This window comes from Prinia subflava, chromosome 15 (assembly GCF_021018805.1).
Source record: "Prinia subflava isolate CZ2003 ecotype Zambia chromosome 15, Cam_Psub_1.2, whole genome shotgun sequence".
In the NCBI taxonomy this organism is placed as follows: Eukaryota; Metazoa; Chordata; class Aves; order Passeriformes; family Cisticolidae; genus Prinia; species Prinia subflava.
The window spans coordinates 19830146-19851884 of NC_086261.1; the positions used below are offsets into that span (position 1 = coordinate 19830146).

The 21739-nt window shown below is 37.7% G+C and overlaps 1 protein-coding gene across 4 annotated transcripts in view; it reads left to right on the forward strand.

Annotated features, from left to right (window-relative positions):
* LRRC49 (leucine rich repeat containing 49) overlaps positions 1-7466 on the forward strand; it is a 42072-nt gene extending 34606 nt beyond the window's left edge. For 2 of the 4 annotated variants that reach the window (XM_063412963.1, XM_063412966.1), the window contains 3 exons: positions 3483-3592; positions 4257-4410; positions 6404-7466. In XM_063412963.1, coding sequence (XP_063269033.1) covers positions 3483-3592; positions 4257-4410; positions 6404-6610 — 471 coding nt within the window. In that variant the 3' untranslated portion in view covers positions 6611-7466. Of the gene's footprint in view, positions 1-3482; positions 3593-4256; positions 4411-4968; positions 5047-6403 lie in introns of those variants that run through there. The other 2 variants (XM_063412964.1, XM_063412965.1) reach the window with 2 other exon arrangements.
* The last annotated feature ends 14273 nt before the right edge of the window (positions 7467-21739 follow it).

Genomic DNA, 21739 nt, shown 5'->3' on the forward strand with positions numbered 1-21739 from the left:
TGCAAAAATGTATTTGACAGTCTCCTTAGTAGTTTACTATATATGATTATTTATAATTGCCAGTTTACAAAATACCATGGAATCATATTTTCTGCTTTAATCCTGTCACAGAAAAAGTCCGTCAAATAGATTTTTTAAAATTTTTTTCTGCTTTCTATGTACAAGATCATTAGGGTGGGGATTTTTTTGTTGTTGGGTTTGCATTTTAGGTTTAAATAAAGTTAGTACTCAATATTGTTGTTCTTTGTATTTTGTGTTCCCCTTTACATTAATTGAAGGTAAATTTATTCAAGCATATAAAACAGCTATTTTATACTTGGACTTTGATCATAAAGGGGGTGAAAATAGTTACAATGCAACACAATGTTTGAATGCACATTCAATTTTAAATGCTAAGTAAGTTTAAGAGATGTTATGGAAGTTAATTAGAGCAAAAATAATACACAGCTTTAGCATTTAGATCTGGTATTTTAATTTGGTCATCATCATATGTTTTGGATTAGATATACTTGTTATCTGATCCAGCTGAAGCTGGATATTGTGGTTTACTTGGTTTTAGTTGTATAAAGCATATATTAGTTGCTCAGAAGAATAAGAGTGGGTGAAGAGCTTAGATGAATTAGCTCACAAGGAAAGGATGCATGCAAATAGGATTTACTCCAACAGCACAGTATCTTGAAAAGGAAAAAAATATAGTGATAATTAGTAATCCCATGAAAAATATGGAATAACTTCAAATGTAGTACTTTGCTGGAAAAATACTTTTCAAAATTGATTTTAAAAATATAAAGTTTGTTTCTTTTTTACTGTATCATATTTTCAAAATCAACACTAGTGATTCAGATGAAAAGCAAATAGAAGCTAAATCTTGCATGTTTGATCTTTAAAGAGAAAGAAAGAAGCTAACACAACCGTTTAAGTAGACTTTTTGTTACAATCTCAAGGTCAACAAGTTCAGTCTCTGAGGGAAAATTTTGTATTTAATACAAATTAAATGGGGACTAATTTAGTAAATGGAGCACATGTAGCGCAGCATGATTTTATGTAGGACATATCAGATCTTAAATATGTATGACAAGAACACTTTTGTCCTCAACAAACTTTTTCAGCCAGACCACACTACATAAAGATGTGCATACAGGAAGTTTTTTCTAGTGTCATTAATCATTTGAAAAGTGTCTTTGCTAAGCAGAAGAAAGAGATGAGCTCTGATTCCTGGTTTTCATTACCCTGCAGCAGAAGTCATGATATCCAGCTTTGCAGATGTGTGTTACCTATTGGATTAACATGAGTAATAGAAAATTCTATTTCAGTGTAAAGAACACAACCCCTGAAGTGATTCTCAGACCTTAGGTCAGCCCCAAGTAGCAGTTTCAGATGACAGGAAGGGAAATGTGCCTATTCTGCTCTTCTGATTACCACTTGTGTGCAATGTTTGTGGAGACTATTGTGCTGTCAGCTCTGAGGTACGCAGAGCTGCAAAGTAAAGACAATATATACTAACTGAATTAACTAAATAAAATGCATCACTCTGACTTTTATACTGTAGAAAACTAAATAAATTATTATTTTCTCCCCAGCCTTCCCCCTCCATTCCAGTTAATATTCCAGGCTAGAAGCTGAGTGTTGGTCTCCCCCTAACAATGATTGTGTGTCCTTGTCCAATTGTTACATTTACAAACTGTGAAGAAGCAAATTGTCTTGAGATACTGCTTGAAGTTTGTCCCAGTGGTAGTAATCTCAGATTAATTCTAATTTGTCAAGTTGAAGTTACCAGGCCCTCCAGCCTGCTGTCCACGCAGTGGCGTGGAACAGAGTGTGACAGATGCGTCCCTTTCCCTGCGGCAGTCGGTGCCTGTTCTGTGCACTTGGCAAGGAGCAGGCATAAAGCCTTACATTTGTGTGATACTACCGTTAAATCTTTTTGTGATTAATGGAGCAAACAATGCACTGCACGAAGATAGAGAGCATGAGTTTGTGTGAGCTGGGGAGCGTATTCAGCATTGCTGTCTCTGTTGACCTGGTCCTTATGCTTCTCTTAACATAAATAAATACATTAAAATCACTTATTTCTCCAGCAGGCATTTCTGCCTGCACTGGGCTTTGTTTCCCTAGCTGCCTTCTGTGCTCTTTGTTTTAGACCTTGCTTCTGTTACAGACTGTTCAGCAAGGTCATCTACTCCTAGGCTACTAAGTAAGACTTAAAATTTAGTGAAAGTGAACAATTTCACTGTAAAAATGGAATTATCTTTACAGTTCTAATTCCCTGATCTGTGTTTTCACGGAATTTACCCCTGCATTATGGTATTGCAGTATACTTCAGGCAAGTGTAGATTGTTTAGTCTTTAAACATTGAGCAAGAATACAACAAAGATCTATTAATGTGGATCAAAATTCCATTTTATTCACACATTTCAATAGAGCAAAATACAAAGTTTGTCTAGAAGTGCTTAGTAAATATTGTGAGTATGAAAGTGGATTTAATAATGGGTTGCGTTCCCAAAATATGTTATAGGATGAATGGAAGTTAAATTTCATCCAGAAGTTAAGAAGTCAGTAAGTTTCATTGTCCAGTGTTATCCAGGTCACATTTAGTGGTCATAAAGATTGCTTCTGCCCTCAGCACAAAGCCAGGAGTGCAGAAACTGTGCCAACAAACTTTTGGCAGTAGAAGTCAGTTCATAGTCTGGCCATCAGGGCAGGAGAAACACAGGCCATGGTCTCCAGAGGTTACAAGCCAAGACAAACAAAAGATAGTAACCACCACCAAAGAATGAATCTCTTCCCCTTTCTTTACACTTTTCAATTTTACATAAAATGAATCCTGAGAAATTTTCAACCATTGCAAGTTAGTTTAAAGAGACAGCTGGAACTTAATATTGAAACAACAGTATGGTAGACATTTAGAAAAATACAGTGAGTTAACAATTATTTTCAGGAGCTGAAAAATGCAGAGAAAAATTTTTCCCTCTAAAGCCTCTATTTTATAAAGCCTTTTCCATGATGCTGCCAAAATAAGAGAGTCTGTAAGTTATCTTTTCACATATGCATGCCCAGAATCTTTCTGTTTCTCCAGCATAATTTAATCAGAAATTTTCCAGTAGACCTTTTGTAAGTGCATGCAGTATGGAGCAGAATTAATATGTCTGGCCTTCAGAAAATAAATGTAAGAAACCTTTATAAAATTCCTCATTTCACAAAGACTATCATGAAGCACAGGTCATCATGTATCTACATTAAAATATCCAGAATAACAGAAAATAAAATAAGCACTGGTACCTCATTTAGTTTATTCTAAAATATATTTCAAGTGCCAGTAAAATCAAGTCTATGTTTTGGAGATGTGCCCACAACAGATCTGTGATCAGTGTTCTATATAATAAATTTCAGTTAATTCTCAGTGTACATATGTAATGAAATATGAATGTGCTAATTTTGAAATGTAAGTTTTTCTTTTTCCTTCCCTTCCCACTCTCCCCCAGGTTACTGAAAGTGATGTTGTAAAGGCAGAAAGGCTCTTTGGCATCCTGGCGTACGTGGCATCTTCGGAGCTGCCGCATTCCCGCATGCTTTCATTGTTTGGAGAATCCAGGTGAAATACAAGAACACAACTGCAGCTTGTCCAGAACATGTTGGTTAACTCTTTTGCACACTGTTATGATAAATTGTTTTTAGGTAAAAAGATAATAACTTGACAAATACCATCTTCTAGAAGATAGGTCCTCTGCATAATGCACAGCTGTTACCATCTCCTGGTCCATGGAGCCGGAGGTTTTCCCAGAACTTGTATGAAGTCTGCTGAAGAGATGAACGTGCACACAAATGAACTGCATGTTCAGTTCTCCTTTTTTACTGGGATTGCTGAACACTTGTGGATCTTCATGATGAGAACTGGTTATTTTTAGTGGGTATTTTATAGTGGGTAATTAACGGTTCACAGATTTAGGAATTGTACTGTAAAGAAGGGTGCCAAACCCCCCTCTTTTTAGTCTTCTATAGACAAATACTTAATAAAAGTCAAAACTGCAAGACTTCCTATTTAGGAAGTGCTGTGTGATAGATATCAAAGTCAATTGTTTAGAGACAAATTAATGAAGGAACATCTAGAGTCGTATGTATTTTGAATAACTTGAGGATACAATATACTTCAAAGCTCTAAAGTGTATGTTCAAAAGGAGACCCCCCCCCTCACAATAGCTAGAAACATCTGCACTTAAAAGTTTTTGGTAATTAGGATTGTAAATCTCATTTCACAGGAGGAAACAATTCCATTATCTGCTGGAGGGAAAGGGGAAGAAATCTGGGGTTGGGAGTGAGGAAAGTAGTGATAACAGAAGAAGTGGAGGGGAAAGCACAGCTCGAGCAACGTTGAACTACATGACAAAGGATTTTCACATGGAAAAGCTTGAGGTAAAATATATCATTACAAAATACTTCCATTTTCTGTTAGGTAACCTTAGGCTACTGCTCATTGAATTGATCTGTACATCAAGTTTCAGTAGTGCTATTGAGAATGGTGGTTTTAAAAGATCACTGCTTAACACACTTACATGTCTGATCAAACATTTTATCTAACTGATCTTTTTCTCAGAATAATGGAAAATGCTCAGTTTCTGTCTTTGGTGAAGTGATTCCTGAACAGTGCCACAGTCTCAGAAATACATTCTCACCTACAAGCCATATGGAGTGAGCACAAATTTTTTAGGAAGAAGAATGTATGTTGCACATGTTAGATTTTCCCTGAAAGAATTGGCGAAGAACCCTTTCAGACAACATGTGAGATAGTGCAGGCTGTAGTAACAAAAAGCTGCTTCCTAGCTCTTAAGTGAGCTACAGAAAAAAAATATATAGGCAATGTATTAGGTTTAATTATTAATAAAATTGCAAGCTGGCTTGTTTCAGACAAGGGCATCAGTCACGCTTGTTTTAGTTTGTGTTTCTGATCTGTTCACTCTTTTGCTTGGACAGACGGAAATTGTTCCCAGGGAGAATATGATTTTTTCAGCCACAGTCTCCCTTCTGAGCAATCATCCTGAGTTCTAACTGTAGGTACTCTGCTTCTTGTGTTTGTCCCATTGTTTGCTTTTTGATTATGTGGAAATACATAAATCCTCTAGAGCAAGAAATTAAATCAGGTTCAGTAATCACTGAATTCTCTTATTCCATTGTGGTTTTGTTATCTCAGATCCACAGCATAAAAAGGAGACAGTGACTGCATGTGTGGAGAGATTAAATTAAGAAAACATTTTAGGCTCAAAAGCTGTGATAGTAGCTCTTAAATCTTTGCATGGCATGGAGTAAGAGAGTGAAGTATTCCTGTCCTTTACCATGGAATCAGCCCTATAATAAAATAAAATAAAAATAAGGTTAGTATTTGTGCAGTTCATTAAATAAATACGTTATTTTCTCTTACCAGTGCAGCAATTCCATCTTGTCCTCTGCTGTAGCATTGTTCAGGGTATCACAGGAGTACATCCTGGCAAAAAGGTCTTCATCCAGCTCCCCAGCAGCAGTAAAGTAACATCACAAATGTGACTGAAGAAGTGTGATGCTAAAGATGACAGTCGTGGGTCTTTAATTAATAATTTGGGGTTTTAGCTGAAACTGCTGGAAGGCATATTCTCACCTTTATTATTCATTGAAGAAAACTTTTGTTCTGGTGGCCTGAAGAGTGATCTAACATTTTTAACAATGCCATCATCCAAACTAGTTAGATATTTAGCTCCAATATAACTTACTGTTCAAAGCTTAAAGCATTTTATAGAAACTTTGTAGAAGCAGGGATTAACACAGTTTGAGTTACTAAAATGCAGAGCTAGTAGTTGCACAAATAACAGTATCTTTTTATTATTTTTAAAGGTTCAGCTTACTTCAGTATCTAATGTAATAGACATTAGGAACCAGCACTTGCCAGAGTGCCTGTGGAAAAAAATGAGTACTGGCATGTTTTTCTACAACAATGTTCTTGTTAGGGCAGGTAGAGAAACATATCCTTTTCAACTGTGTACTATAAGGATGAAATTCTGGGAAGGGAGAGAAGGAAAAGCAGTTTATTGCTTAATAATTTCTGTATTTTCACTGCTATGCTAGAAAGCAACACAAATTGTAATGCTGTTAACAGATCCTCATATAATTACTTGAAAGCTAATTTTGGATAAATTAAAGACTTAATATAGTATGAATATTATGAATACATTAAGATTCTGTGGCCACACTTATAAAAGCTGGACATAGACTGGGGCCATGCAACTTAAAACCAAGGGGAGAAAGTACATGATAACATCTGCCTGCTAATTGCTGTGTTCTTTAATTCATTCAAGTTTTGAAAGGGTTTTTTGGATTTGCTCTTGTTTAACCTTTTTTTCCTTTTTCTTACCCATTGTGTAATTTTTCTCTCATGCAGGAAATCAAAGAAAGAAAAACATTTTGCCAGACATACGTTGAGAACTTGGTGAAAGAAGCAGCTGACATCAATATGAAAAATGAGTTGTTGCAGAAGCTCTGGCCTCAGATGTTCATTGAACTTGTCAGAGACGCAGTGGTGGAAATCCGCAATAAAAACTCCTCCATGAAGCTCTGCCTGCAGCGGATCGCTGACCACAAACAGTAGAGTCGCCGTGTTGTCTTGCAGCTCTTGGGTCACTGTTCTCTCCTGTTTTACAAACATAAACCAATGGAATATAAAGTTATCGTCATTGGGGCACGCTTCACTTCCTCCCCCAAAGGGATGCCTTTAAATCTTAATTAACTCTTAATAGTTTTGAAGTCAAAGTTTACTTTCGTACTGCTTTACCAATGCTTGCTTGGCTAACTAAAGTGATACCACAGAAATGACTTGGTGATTGTTTTCTGAAGTTCTCATTTATTTTTTTCTGCTACCCTTGATTCTGTAGTGCTACAGCATTGATTTTTAAAGAACAAATTTACAAAGCTTGCCTTATTTTTATTGAACACTTTTCAATTGTCACTTTTTTGACTGCTGCTGTTTAAAAAACCCAAGAATAGTAGCTAATTTTTTTATGACCGGAAGCCAATAAATTATTTTTACACCCTGAACTCAATGAAGACTTATTATTCTTGTTTGTCAGATTATAGAACACATGAGAGTGCTCAGAATATTGACATTTAATCGGCCTAATTCTCAACTGAACAAATTGCCCAAAGTGAATTTCGAATTTTTTCATTAGTTTCATTAATAAGGTTGTGTGAATTGTTATAGGTAAAATGTGATTCCAAGGTATACTCACTTGAGCTTTATTTTTGTTTTGCTAAAATATGTTAATATATTTTATTTTGTTTCGTGATTATTAACTTATTCTGAGGTTTGCCAAGATCAAATGAGCTAAAATGCATGTATTACATTTGGTAGGGAGACTGATAACTACTATTCAGTTGTAATTCATTTTTGTGACTGTGTGAAAATTTCATATTATCAATAAAAATAAATTCTTCACTTTTACCTTTCACAGATACTGTAAAGAAGTACTTTAGAGTAGTGTGTGCAAAGAAAAGACTTCTCCTTAATGCTGCGTGAAGAGATGAGGCACTTGCCCCATAATCAGCTGAATAGGTGAAAAAAACCCATTCCATAATACAGTAACTGCCACAAGGAACAGCTTGCCAGCTTCTGTCCAGAAATTGAATTTAGGAAGCGTTAGCAAATCCAGCTGATTGCCATGGGTAAGCATTCAGACGTTGTACAAGCATTCAGATGCAGATAGAAAGTTGTGCAGTTTAAATTGATTTTTTAGTTCCATTTTATCTTAACTAAAACAATCCAAAACTTTTGTACACTTTTTTTACTTTAATAAAATTGTTCTTATTTTACTGAGGCTCATTTATAAAAAAGAAATTAAAGACAACTTTCTGTAAGGGTTTCTATGACTCAAAAGTAAATTTATTTTTAAACTCTGCCTAGAACATATTTTCTGTCAAAGCAGAGATGCAGATACAGTTTAATGAGCTTTTATGCCCAGAAAATCATGGAAGGTCTGGGTTGGATAGACTTTAAAGGCCATCTAATTGCAATGCTCTGCCAGGGGCAGGGACATTTTCCACTAGAGCAGATTGCCCAAAGCCCTGTCCAGCCTGGCCTTCAACACTTGAGGGTAGCCACAGCTTCTGTGGGTAACCCATGCCACAGCCTCACCACCCTCACAGGAAGAATTTCATCCGTTTGTCCAATGTAAATCTTCCCTCTTTCATTTAAAGCCATTCCCCCTTGTCCTGTCAGCCCATGTTCAATGCCCTCTGCAGCTCTCCTGGAGCCCTCACAGGCACTGGGAGCTGACTCTTGTCCAGGCTGAACACACCAAGCTCCCTGAGCCTTGACTGAGTAGCAGGAATGAAATGTCCCAGGTATTTTGGAGAGTACAATCTCCAGCATTCAGGTCAAGCTGGTGCATTGATGTTGTCTGAGAGAATCCCATTTCAGAGCATGTGCCAGGTTAACAGTGATGGAACTGTTCAATGCCATTTCCCATTGGGTTCCTGTTGGACTTGCAGGTAGTTGCTTTCAGTCTGCAGAATGTGGTGGAGGTTAAGTCACTTAAATTCTAAGGAAGTGTTAGAATTCCTGAAGAAACTGCTCCAGCAGTTGATAGAATTTAATGGAAACAATCACCTATCTGGGCTTTTTGACCTGTTTCACGGAATTTATAATAAGATTAGTTTATTTGGTGGGATTTCTGTTTCCTTTCCATTGGAAAATTGCACTCTCAAGTTTTATGGTGCATTTTATTAAAGGAACAAATTAGTGCTCTGCAAAATGTGAGGAAAAGAGAGTTTACATTAGAGAAAGAGCCAGTATAGAAATGTACATGCAATAGGTTTTTGGATCTATCATTTACATAATTTCAGTGCCAAGGGGGTGCGTGGAGCAATTCCAGCTTCTGCATGGGGACAGAAAGCTCAGCAGCTGTGTGAAAGTGCAGAACTCTCCTGATGATATAGCTGGAACAGTTGGGCCCCTTTTGAATCAGATTCAGCAGCAGTAAAAGAGTGGAAAAAAAAATGTTTTAAGAAAGTTGCATTGGTCTAGAGGAACAGGAAGTCCTTCATGGGAAAATCAAGAGAAAAGCCAGACTTTCTGATATTGAGGCTTTAGAAGCATAATCCTGCTTTGAGGCTTTAAGGTAGGCTCTTAAAAAATGAATCAGAGGGTATTGATGGGGAGTTGTAGAAACATCTTAAAATGCTCTGTATTCCCAGTGGCGTGTGAATGCTGCCAGTTTGGACTTTTTTCACTAATAGCAGCTGTTTCATAACAGGATTGCTAAATGGCTGAAGTGAGGGTAGGTAGGCAGCTATTATAAATGAAGGAAAGGTTAATGTTGAGCTCATATGTTCTTTTCACATAAAACCAGTAGGAAAAAAAAGGAACTTACATTTTCAGTAATTCTTTTTAGGGAACAAGTGATGGATTAAAGTGATGTTAGACCTAAGAATACATAAAATTTTTAGCAGATGGAGGATCTTGAAATTGTTAGCATGCTATACATTGTTTTTGTGGTTACACAAATTATTTCTTAAATCTTACAGACTCATGAGATATATTCCTGTAGCTGCTTATTTGGGAGTTCCCAAGTACCTAAAAATGTGAAGGTCATACAAGCAGCAAATTCTTAGATGTTCTGCAACTTATGTGCCATGTATATGAACTTTCTGTGGCTACAGGTGTAAATTGATGAGTTAAAATAGCAATGATACTGAAGTTGGGGACCTTTTAATAAAACTTTCCAGTCTGAAAGCAGTTATTTTTTTTCTTATTCAAAAGCCTTTAAATGCTGCATAAAACCAAATTTTGATGTTGTTCATATTTCACTTATATCTCATCCAAAGTAGACTGCGATCATCTCATGTAGCCTGATTTCTGCACAGGATATGAACTATTACTTTAAAATATGTTAACTAGAAATCACCTTGAGGGTTAAAAAGATACTGTTTTAAGTATTTTATAAACTTTTTGGATTGATTTTTGGATTCTTTCTGCAATTTACTTATTTCCTGAGACAAATTTCTTCCATGTCCAGACAAAAGCAGATAATGATGTATGATATTTTTTTCAGTTTCAGTTTAGCTGTCTCACGCACGAAGGCCCCATTATGTCATGCAGAGTCACTGTTTGTTATGCAACTGAAATTTGATCTTGAGTAAGGAGACTGATGAGGAGCTGTATTTCATACATTCCTTTTAATACTGGATCTGAAAAAGTAATAGAGCTGCATATTTGCTGCCACAGTGGAGCAGGGAGCACAAATTCACTTGATGCAAACCAAAAGCTGATGCTGTCAGTTATGAGGAAGAAAAAGGTTTTAACTGAGCATAGAGGTAACACTGCCACACTGCCTGGGACCAAAGGATAAATCAGAATCCAGAAAGAGCTGAAAACTCTTTTCCATTATAGAAAAGTGAATTATCTTGTTCCACCACTACAAATGTATTCTATCATGTAAACTACTTAAAATAATGGCAGTAATAAAAAGGCTAATGTCTTAAAGATCTGCACATTATGTTAGGCTATTGTGGGAACCGTAGTGACTCCACAATCTGTGCATACATTTCATAATTTCAGGACAGGTGGATGCTCTTTTTAAACCAGAGCTATGGGCTGTAAAAGTGACAATGATGCTTCCAGTTTCTACTTTTTATCATAGTGACACATCAGGATGAATTGGGTTTTGTTAGCTGATTTATTTGAAGAAGCTAAGGCAAATATTTGGTATTTCTTCTTATTAAGTAATAGTCATAAATACGTGATTTAGATTAGGAGTCAAAATCACAATAGCAGCTATTTGGTTTGATTGGGAAAACAGACTCCTTGGATGTTTTTCTGTTTCCACATCACACAAACTTTGCTACATCTTGAAGCCCAGTTCCAGTGAAATTATTTTTTAATTGGAGGCATCAGATTTTTTGAGATTTGTTAAGTCTTGGTGTTTTGCTACTTATGTATAGAACAAGGAGTGGGAAAGAAGAGATTGGTTATCGCTTCGTTCTACTGCCTGATAAGGTGGCTTTTACTCCAAAGTAAATATGAACTGCTTTATTTTTTGCATAAAAAAAAGAGTTAGTGTGGGCTACGCTGACTTGAGACAATCTTACAGAAATCTGAGGGATATCTGCTTACACACACCTCCGAGCTGGATTTTCTTGAGCATGAGCTAAAACTTGAATCCAAGGGACTGTTTATTCAACCAAAGTATTAACTTTGTTGGCAAGCTTGGCTAGGCTTTTGCTCTCAGGGGAGGAAGGAAAAGCTCATCTGGAGGAACTCTTGTCTCTGCTGTGGAGAAAACAGCATTTCTTTACAGGCTGTGTGTTGAGCCTTATATGCCATACTTCTGTACAGATGGAGTGGACAGACACTTCTGCCTGTTGTATCAAACATCAGGAAACACTGGTGAGGAACTGAAAAGTCTTAATGGGGAAAAAGTGACTCTTCTCAAATTGTAAAATGTGTGGGTTTGGTGGGGATTTTTTTACAATTATGGATAGATGTGTTACAAGCAGGAATAAATTTGACTGATGTAAGTTCACGGAGATTATGAAAAAGTAGAAAACTGAAAGTTAGAATATTTATACCAAAGCCAGCACTAGAAGCATCCAGCATGCCCAGGAGATGTGTTTGTACAGGGGAACCTCACACTGGCTTGAGGAGACCCTCATGGATGGTAGTTCTATCCAGCTTTTTGGAAAATCCAGACTGATGGCTTCCTGGTTGCTGTGGACTTTGCTTGGTTGGTACACTATAAAATAATGTAATCAAGACAGCAGAATCAGATTTCTTGGTGATGAATTGTGTTGGTTAATGGCATGACTATGCTTAATCCCATCTTTTGTTGCAATCTTCCCAGTTAGGTAGGCACTTGCATACTAAGGAAAATCTTGTGTGCAATCTTCATTCTTATATATTGCTTGGCATCTGGTATGTCACTACATCCACAACTTGGACATTTTCCCATCAAATTATTCCTTTCACTTCTGTTTGAGTAATATGGGTATTCCAGAGGTTAAAAGCTGCAATTAGCAATACTCCATTTTACACTTGAAACTGGAACTTTTAATGAACCCTGAGCAGGTCATAAATAAGTTCATTCCTTCTGGAATTCTAGACATGGATGACATAAACAGCATTAACCTTTTCAAAACAGCAAGAATGAAATCTTTCAAGAGTACAGGTAATAATGCAAAACCTTTCTGGAGGTAGTATTGAAAGCTTAACGCTTCAGCACAGAAGAAGATATCCTGGAATGATAATGGCTTCCATCTATTTATAAGTGTATCATTAGACAAGAGACTGTAAAATTAATTCTGACTACAGTGGTGAAGAAATTGTGACTGTGAATGTGATGTTTGCTCTACATTCTCACACAGTCCAGACATCTTACTTGTTCATGCAAATAGCAGTGGTCACACTCAATAAAAGAAATCATTGCAATATGTAGAGAAGCTGTGACTTTACAGTGATAAAAAATGCTGAGTTCATTGATTAGCTATTATACGACTCTTAGAAATTATACTGTGATACAATATGTGTTGTGGTTTGTGTTCTATTTGGATATGTAGCACATTTGCTGCTTATTTGCATTAGGCTTCAATGATCTCTACTTCTTCATAAAATAAAGAACTCATTCTGAAGAGTGATGAAAGAAGCACAGAGTACAGCTTTACTCAGTTTCTAATTCAGCAGTGACAATAGAGTATATTAGGCTTCATACAACTCTTGTATCCTGAGTAAAATACTCATGTCGGAGCTCTCAGCCATCTGACTGTGAAGCTGAGTCCCCTCTGCAGATGTACTAATGCAAGGTGACACGCTGCTGAAGACTCTCCAAGGTATTTGCATTAATTTATGCTCTTTATCAGGATGCATGATCAAAACAAGAAAATCCAAACTAGATAACCTGTGTGAACTAAAACCTTGTGTGAACTAAAACCTTGATGCTGTTGAAATTGTTGCAATATTCCCAGTAATTTGAGTGAGGATTTTTTAATATATATATGATAATGACAGTTGTGTCTTGGGTCTCAGATTAGAATCTTGAATAGATTCGAAGTTCATCTAGATCCTGTACTGGCTGGAGGAAAATAGACACTTCTACAGTGTAAAACATCTGCTTTGTTTTAGATCTCCATATTTTCAGTTAAGTGAAGTTGTTGGGTTTTTTTTCTTTCCCTGTTAAGATTGTGAAGATAATCTTCCAAGCGTTGTCTGCAAAAGCTTGGGTTTGTACTGACAAGTTCCATCCTTCCCACGTGTTGTCTGCTTCCCTCTCGTGTGACCCAAACCAGCGTGTTCTGAGCCAGCCAGAGCCCACAGAAGCAGCCCACTTGAAGATGAACAGGCATGGGTTCTAGTTGGACTGGGGGCAAATCTGAGTGTCCTAGACTTCCAAAATGAGAACTGCATGCCTGAAGTCATGCTAGACTTCAGTGAAATGTAGATCACTAAGTCCTTTTGTCACATTCAAAGTGACCTGGAGGGCTGGCACACAGGTTCTCTCCTTTGCTGATTTGAATGCATTTTTTACCAAAGCAGGAGAGTGCCATGTGGATAGGGCAGGAGACTGAACTGGACTAGACATTGTTAGACAGTAGATAACTGCTTTTTCACTCAAAGCAGTGCAATAGCATATGTCTGTGAGTAGTAAAGTGTTGCAAAATATGTTAAATGTTCTGGGTGACAAGCCAGAAATGCATGTGTTAAACACGTCAAAATAACCAAGATATCTCATTTGTTAGACACAGCCATTTCCCTGGTGCTGAGCTCGCTGGTTGCAAGGCAGCTGCTGTCTCTTGTACAGAGATTGTTACGTGCTGGCAACTGTGAAGAAAGTAGGTCATTTGCAGATAATATGGGTGTTCAACTTGTTGAGCAGATTCTTCTGATACATTCTGCAGAGTAGCATTCTCAGTATTTTCAGATTTATTTAAAAGAAAAATTTCTTCAGAGATGTGAAGGATCCTTTAGCTTTAAGATTGTTTTTTAATTTGTGTGAATATGTGTCTCATTGAAGAAGAGAAGAAGAAATCAAAAAAGAAGCATAGGTGGTCTGAGAAAGTTGTATTATTTGCTCTTTCTTCTTTGTTGGTGCTGAACTTTTGCCTGTGTTTGATGATGCTGGCTGTAGCTCACTCAGGGATTAACTATAGTCTGTGTCAGGAAAGTAATAGATGTAGGTGTGCTCAGGGCAGTTTCCAGAGCAGTCAACATACATTGCAATCTGAGATTAGTAATTTTGCACATTTTCACACCTTCCATCAGCACCTCCCTTCTACAAACTTTGTCCTGTTGCAGGGAAAAACTAGCCTTTTGATAATATGCATCTCAATATGTGACCTGTGAATGTGTTTGATGTCTTTCTGTGGAGCAGATGAGTGTCAATTGTAAAGATTCTCATGCTAAGAATATTTAGTGTAAGACATCTGTGGACCTTTACTACTGACTAGCTCTCATTTTTTTTTCCAGAGACTCCTCCTTATTAACTACACTGGTCAAATTCCTCCAAACTGGTATTCAGAGGAGACCATAAAATAAAACGCCATGCCTTGAAGAGGATCATCCCCTCATGACCTACATTTTAACAGGAGTAAAATTGAAAGAAAAACACTTTGTTGCATTAGATAGCTGGTAATGAGCTGACGGAGGCGTTAGGCCAGCCAGGTGCTGTTTATCTCATCTGTACTGTGTATTAAGTGTGGGGCACCTACACAGAGTGAGCAGTCTCGTGTATTTTTAGAGGTGTGAGAACTGTTATGAGAAGCCAAATACTTCTTAATTTTCCCCTCCCATACTCCACTTAGGAGACTCTCACTTTAGCCACCCTTTGTTTCCAAGCTGCAGTGCATTCTGTTGTAATTTAAGGACAATACTGTCACCAGCCATTGCTTGTGGCTCCAGTGTTTGGCCCACAGAAGGCAGGCACAGGCAGCTTTGGCCTTTCCCAGCCTCTGCAGCGGGGAAGAGCCCAGGGAAGCTGTGACTCAAGGGGTGTTACTCATGGGTGTAGAGCAGAAGTGGCATCGCTGTGTTTTGTGGAGAGGCTGGGAAGTGTGCTGGAGGTACAGGCACCTGTCAGTCTGGAGGAAAACACTTCTAGCACGTGGGATGTGAAATTCAGTGGAATTTTTTTTTCCAGCTCCAGCTCTTTTAAAAGATTTTTTTCTTGCTCTCGTTTCAATTGAACCAGCAGATGAGAGAATCGCTAACTTGTCTGCCACTAACACATATTTCATTAACCAGCACACTCACCAGGTCATGTTTATTTGCTTTTATTTTTTACACTAGTTTATGTCCTAGGGAGAAATCATGCCACTGTTTTGGGGTGTTTTTTATTGGTCATTACACCAATGGATGGAATTTATGATAGATAAAATGCACTGAAAGTACATATTTTTGTGTGAGCCTATGTGCTAAATATTTAATATCTCTTTGAAATATTTGTTGATTTAGAGGAGTCTCATATTCTTGATTTCTTCATACACATTTGTTTCAGAATGTTATCAGTTCAGTGATTCCTAATCAGAAGCATTTGAAAATCTACAAGGTTGCCAAGTTTTTGCTTTTGATCTTGCAGCATGTTCCTTTTTTTAAAATGACAGTTTACATTACAGCTAAAAATCTTGCAAAACTTTAAGTGGGTTCTTGGAAATTGTCTTTAGCACTTCCAGTAAAATTTATTTCAAAATTTTGGATGAAATATTTTATCGATTTTGGAGAAAGCTTTCAAAGGTTTATTTTTCCTCAAGTGTTCAAAAGACAGTTTTGTGATGTGCTCAAGACTGCTTCTTTCATGAAGTACATTTTTTCAGAAGGATTTATGGAATGTTGTAGAGATGAGCTTGGTGACTATAACTGCTTCTTTTGTTTTAATTCTGGATTAAAGTAGTATGATGTCAGATGCTAGTGGACTTTCCTTTGTTCAAGCATTGTGTGGTGACATCAGTCTTCACATCAGAGACTATTAGACCTTAGTGGTACAACACGTTCTTGGCAGGAGTTGTGGTACTGGGATCAAGGTTTTGGCAAGGGCAAACTCCAGAGTGATCTCCTGGAAGTGTTTCTTGGAAAATTGTGGTTCTTGGAAAATTTGTATCTACTTTCAGATCTGAGAAATGATTGCCTGCATTGGTAGCAAATTGTATTTCTTTCCTAGAAGGAGCTTGGAAAGGCCATGGATTCTTACAGCTGTCTTTCAAAGTTTAGATACATTCTTATCATACAGAGATGGAGGAACTGGTTATTTTTGAGGCTGCAATGGAGATAAAGGAGCAAACTAGCTCAAAATTTGTAATTTTGGTTTTCCTATTTTTACCTTTCTGAAACTGTTGCAAAGGGGAGGAAGAATGGGTAGGTGGCCAAGAGTAAAGGAGTTTGGGCTATGAGATAGGGAGGGACTGTAGTGGCAGTGTGAAATTCAGAAATCAGCTTTTTTGAAGGGCTCTTCTAGAAGATGGGGAATTTGTCAAACCAGCTGGCTCTGGGCACAGTGGAGGGAGTGGAGGGAGGCCCACAGTCCTGCAGAGCAAGTGAAGGAGAGCTGGACACGAGCAGGAGTGAGCTGGGAGCCAGGATTGCAACTTTGATTTCAAGTCTGTAGAGCTTGGCAGGTCTCTGTAATTCTGAGTGAGAAATATGTGCACCCCAACCTCAGTGAACATTTGTCTTTTTCTCGTAACATTCTTTAACTGTTCTCTTTGGTTGCTCTCCCAGTGCATTCCAAGAAGACAGCTTTCTGCAGGCTGTGTTAAAAGAGGATGCCTCTGGCCTGTGTCAGCTCAGGGATTTACATCACCATTGAGTATTTGGTACTCCTTTATTTACTTTAGGAATGCCCAGTGATCAGTGTATAAAAGGACACACAATAGCTGTATCATATGAATACCTGTCTCAGTTTAGAACGGGTAGGCCCGTTACAGATCCTTTATGAGCAGTGTCGATAATCCTTGCAATGTCAGATCTTTTTCCTGGTCCTCCACCAGAGATGTTCTCAGACATTCCCAGCATTGCCTCTTATGAAAACCAGTAACTGCTTGAACTTTTCATGCAAGTCTGTGGCACTCATCATCTTTCTAGAGGAGTCGTTATTTTCTCACTGCTTTTAAGGGGTTAATACATTTATTGAAAAGCATTTTCATATACGTGAAATAAGTGGATAAGCTCAAGAGAAATTCAGGCTAGATCAATTGTTCTGTTGGGGCAGCAGCTTGTTCCCATCTGCTGCTTTTGCTGAAAAGTTGGCAGATCTTTTCTGCAGTGATAAAAGGCGGTGTAGTGGATAGAGTCCCCCTAGCCCTAATTTGAAAAGCAGTGCAAGTGGCTGAGAAGTTGTGACAGCAGCTGGCTGTCAGCAGACATCCTTCCTTGGTGCTCTTCAGATATGAGCAGAAAACGTTCTATTGGTAAATGCCATGCACATGTAAATCTGCTCAACTCTTCCCTTTCCACATACGTGGCAGGACAGGGTCCAGCTGAGACACCTATTCCCCTTTGGTGGGAAAATTCATGGTTTGAGCTGGCTTACATTAGTGTCCAAGGACAGAACAGGACTACTCATCTCTTCATGGTGACTAAGAGATCATTCCCTAATGTGCCAGCATTGCTCAGGGTCTTCCTCATACATGGGATTTTAGAGGATAGTCTGTTATTTCAGGGTTTGCCAAGACTGTTACGTTGCTGACCTTCAGTCAAATCTGTGCAGATCAAAGGCATCCTAGCTGAAAAGACTGAGTGATGTGGAGGCTTGGAAAATCAGGGACAAACATGCAAAGAATCTTCAAACCAGCCTAAAATGTTTCTTGAACAGACCAATTACTTTATAGAAAATATTTCTGTTACTCCGTTATGCCTCTTCCAAATATTAAAAATAAAAAGATATTTTCTCTGGCAGGACTTGAGCTTTAGGCTATAGATCAAACAGGTTGATACATTTTTCTGGCCTCTTTTTTTTCTAAATTTTTTGATTGATTTCTTTGTATTCTCATCAACATCTACTCATATTGCATTTCAGTGTGGTCTGGCCAACAGTCTTGATATGGAGACAGAAATCTTTAGTCTTGTTTAACCAAGCTGGTAAGGAAGCTGTATTTTCATCCTGAAGTGGGGGATTGTCCTTGCAATACAGTACAGGGGGTTTGTCTCAAGATTTTCAGAAGTTTCTAGACTAAATAAGTATTTAAGTGCTACTTCATTGGCATTGAGGTCTGTTTGAGCTCTTTTTCTCTGGTGCTACAATTAAAATCAGTGATCAACATGAAGCAATCTTAATGTGGGATTACATGTAGTTACTTAAAGTATGTTGCTGCTGGGTTTGATACTCCATAATTTTGTTCTTAAAACTGTACAGCTGGAGAATGCAGCTGGTTTTAACATTGCTGAAATTTGGCTGACTCTGCAACAACATCCAGGCCTTTTTGGACACTATGATAAAAATACAGCACTGCTAGTGCTCTGTTTTTATTATTAGTGGAGGTGCAAGAGCTAAAAATATGTCTTGCTTTCATGAGAATCTAAGCACAGACAATGCTGCAGAGAGCTCCTTTCTGTCTGTGTCTCATTTGCTTGATCTATATCTGGAATTGAAAAGGGCCAGGAGGTTTCCACATAAATCTTTGAGATTTCTATGTTCGCCTCAGTTTCAGCTTTGATATTCTTTCTTTAAAGAAACTAAGACTGTAGCTGTTCTAGTATCAAAAAAACCCTCAAGTATGTAAAGTTGGATGTAGGTGATGCAGACAGAAGTTTGCACAGAGCTTGTAACAATAGTGGGAGGTGTGAACTACTGCCTTTACCTCTACTGAGTGTTAGCTCAGGTATTTAGCAGAATTGTCTAATTGTCTATATTGAGTATTTAATTCCCTAGAAAGAATGAAAATATTAGACACAGCAGAGCTTGATGTGTGGTGGGAGGCATGTTACGTTGATGGCTCAAGCTAGTGGTGTTTGGGAACTGCTTCTGCTTGTTGGTGTTATAAAGGAGAAGTCCAACATTAAACTTCATCAGGATAGGAACCAAAGAGTGGGGATTTTAGATTTTTAGTATCTCTGAGGTATATTTTATTCTGTAGGTAGAAAACCTGTCACACTTCATCTACATTCCTGCTGTAACATTAAACAGAAAACCGTTACAACACTTCCAAGTCTGAAATGAGACACTTCTTGCAGGAGTCCTAAATTCTGGACTGGTTGATTGGGTTGGGTTTTTTTCCCCTGGTGCCTATCACTTGCAATCCTTTTTGCTTCAATAACCTGATCAAACAGGACCATCTATATGTATGAATCTGTGGACATGAAAGGTGAGGAAGGAAAAACTTACATCCACTTCTCCTTGTTTGGGTTCTGTGTTGCAGTTGATTCTTTAGCTTAATTAAGTTAATGAATCACTGGATAACTTGCTGCAATTGTTCATTTTTTACAGTATGCAACTTTTCTATGCTGGAAAAGTTCTTTCCTATTGATATGCTTAAAAAAAAAAAGCATGTAGCAGGTCAGGGCACTACTATGTTGTATGCACACATCAGGTATGTGTTCTGTAAAACTGATTACCAAAGCAGAGTCTGGCATTCAGCAAAGACATTTTAACTGTAGAATGGATTGTAAGCACTTTCTTAAAACTCAAAACCAGTCCTGCATTCAGACTTGTCTTTGCAAGAATAAGAAGAAACAACACCAAAAAATAGCAAAGCGGAACCACTTTCTGATATACATGGTAAACATGGATGATATAAATTTATTCTACTCTTTTCAGATTTGAAACCACAAGAGAGAGAATATTTTCTTCTGTGGTGGGATTGGAGAAGAGCTTATTTCCTTAAATTTATTGTCAGTGCTTGAGAAAATGATTTGTTTTGTTTTGTTTTGTTTTGTTTAGAAGCAGGGCCAAGCAGTTGCAGAGTTTATAACCCGAGACGGTTATTAAACAGACATATAGGCCATTTAGGACAGTGGAACAAACTCAGAAAACCTAGTGAAAGAAAGAGGAAAACTGGTTTTGGGATGTTAGACCACACAATAGGCAAATGACTGCGACACGTCACTTGGAAGCCATTGCAATTTTCTTTCAGGCAAATATGAGGACTCTGATGCATAGACTTCCACTACTTTACAGTTCTTTCATTGGATTATAAATCGTCCTCTTTGCCACCTCTTTTTACCTCAGTGTGATTTATAAATCTCTTTTTTTTTAATCCACAACCAGATTTGAAGCTACGTCTTCAGTGAAATAACTAATGACAGAAAACCCCCTTTGGGTTTATACACCTAAAACCTGCAGTTATTGTGCAATAGTTGTTTGAGCCTGGCTACTGGATGGAAAAGGCAGGACTGCAGCGTTTGTCTTGAGGATGATTTGGTTAGCAGCGTTCCCGTGAGTTTACTGTTGATTTTCATCTGTTTCCAAATTCTTCACTCCAGAGCTTCTACCTGAAAAGTTCCAAGCAAAGTTTCAAGAACTGTTAAATACTTATATATAGCTGTTAAATATAACTGATAAATATAATAATAACTATATATAACTGTTAAATACTTATATGTAGCTTCTCAGGAGGCTTCAAGAAATGAACGAGAAGGATTTATTGTCCCATTTGGACAACTAAATGAGAAAATGAGTAAATGGGGCCAGTTCCAGGAGATAAGAAAAGGTAAAGTAGAATCACAGTAACCCTAAAGCCTTTATCTGAATGTATGTGTGAGAACCTGTATCTTCATAAGGGTCCTGTCCCAAAACTAACAGAATTACCTTTATTTTGCAAAGACAATAAGATTGGGTATTGGAAGTGCAAAGAAAAAAAGGCAAAGCCAGTCCTGAAATTCTGAGGCTGGTTCCACAGATTTTTAAAATTCTGTTTGTTAGTTTTGTTTTTCCCTGCAACAGCAAGTTTCAGGGACACTGTGTTGCATTTTTCCCTCTTACAGGACATGAAAATCACTATATAATATTTATACCAGATAAATCTATTTATTTTGCCCCCTTTCAAAAAAAGCTCATGTGACTGCTGTCACTTACAAAAACAAAGATTCAATCCTCTTACCTTGCAGGATTTGAAGAAAAGGTTTGCTCTATTTTCTTATTCTCTGCCTCAGGGAACCTACAGAGAATTCTTTGGGGTTTTGTGGTTGTGGTTTTTTGTTGGTTTGGTTTGGTTTGGTTTGATTTGGTTGTTTTAATGATGTGAAAAAAGAAGGAAAGGTGTGAAAGAAGAAAAGTGGAGTGTAAAGGAATCTGTTTTTAAGAAGTTAGAATGTTTTTCTCTTAACTCTCAAAGAATTATTTTAGCTATTTTCTTTAAAAGCACAAATACGTGTGCACAGACACCGCTCTGTTTAATTCTATATAGTAATGTCTTTTCCATGTCCTTCCACGGTAGTTCTGCTATCTTATAAAACCTGATATTTTACAGGATGGGGGAGTAAGAAGCAGAATGAAAAGCATGCTAGATGCTGGTGGGTTTTTTTGTTACACTTGGAACGTTTTGTCCAGCATCAGGCACGTCTGTGCGATTTCTGCTGCCTGGGCAAGGGCAGGGTACTCTGAGAACCGTGGTTCTCTTCAGGAGGAGGCTGTCCAAGAGCACTGGGAGCAGCTCTAAAGGCAGCCTGTGAGCACAGCACACAGGACCAAAACATCAGCAAGCTTTTGAAACTCTCCCTTGGAAGGGCTTGCATACTCCAAATGCCAGACTTGTGGATGAAATATGACTCAGAGCACTGATCTCAGTAAGAATCAAGGAAATGGAAAAT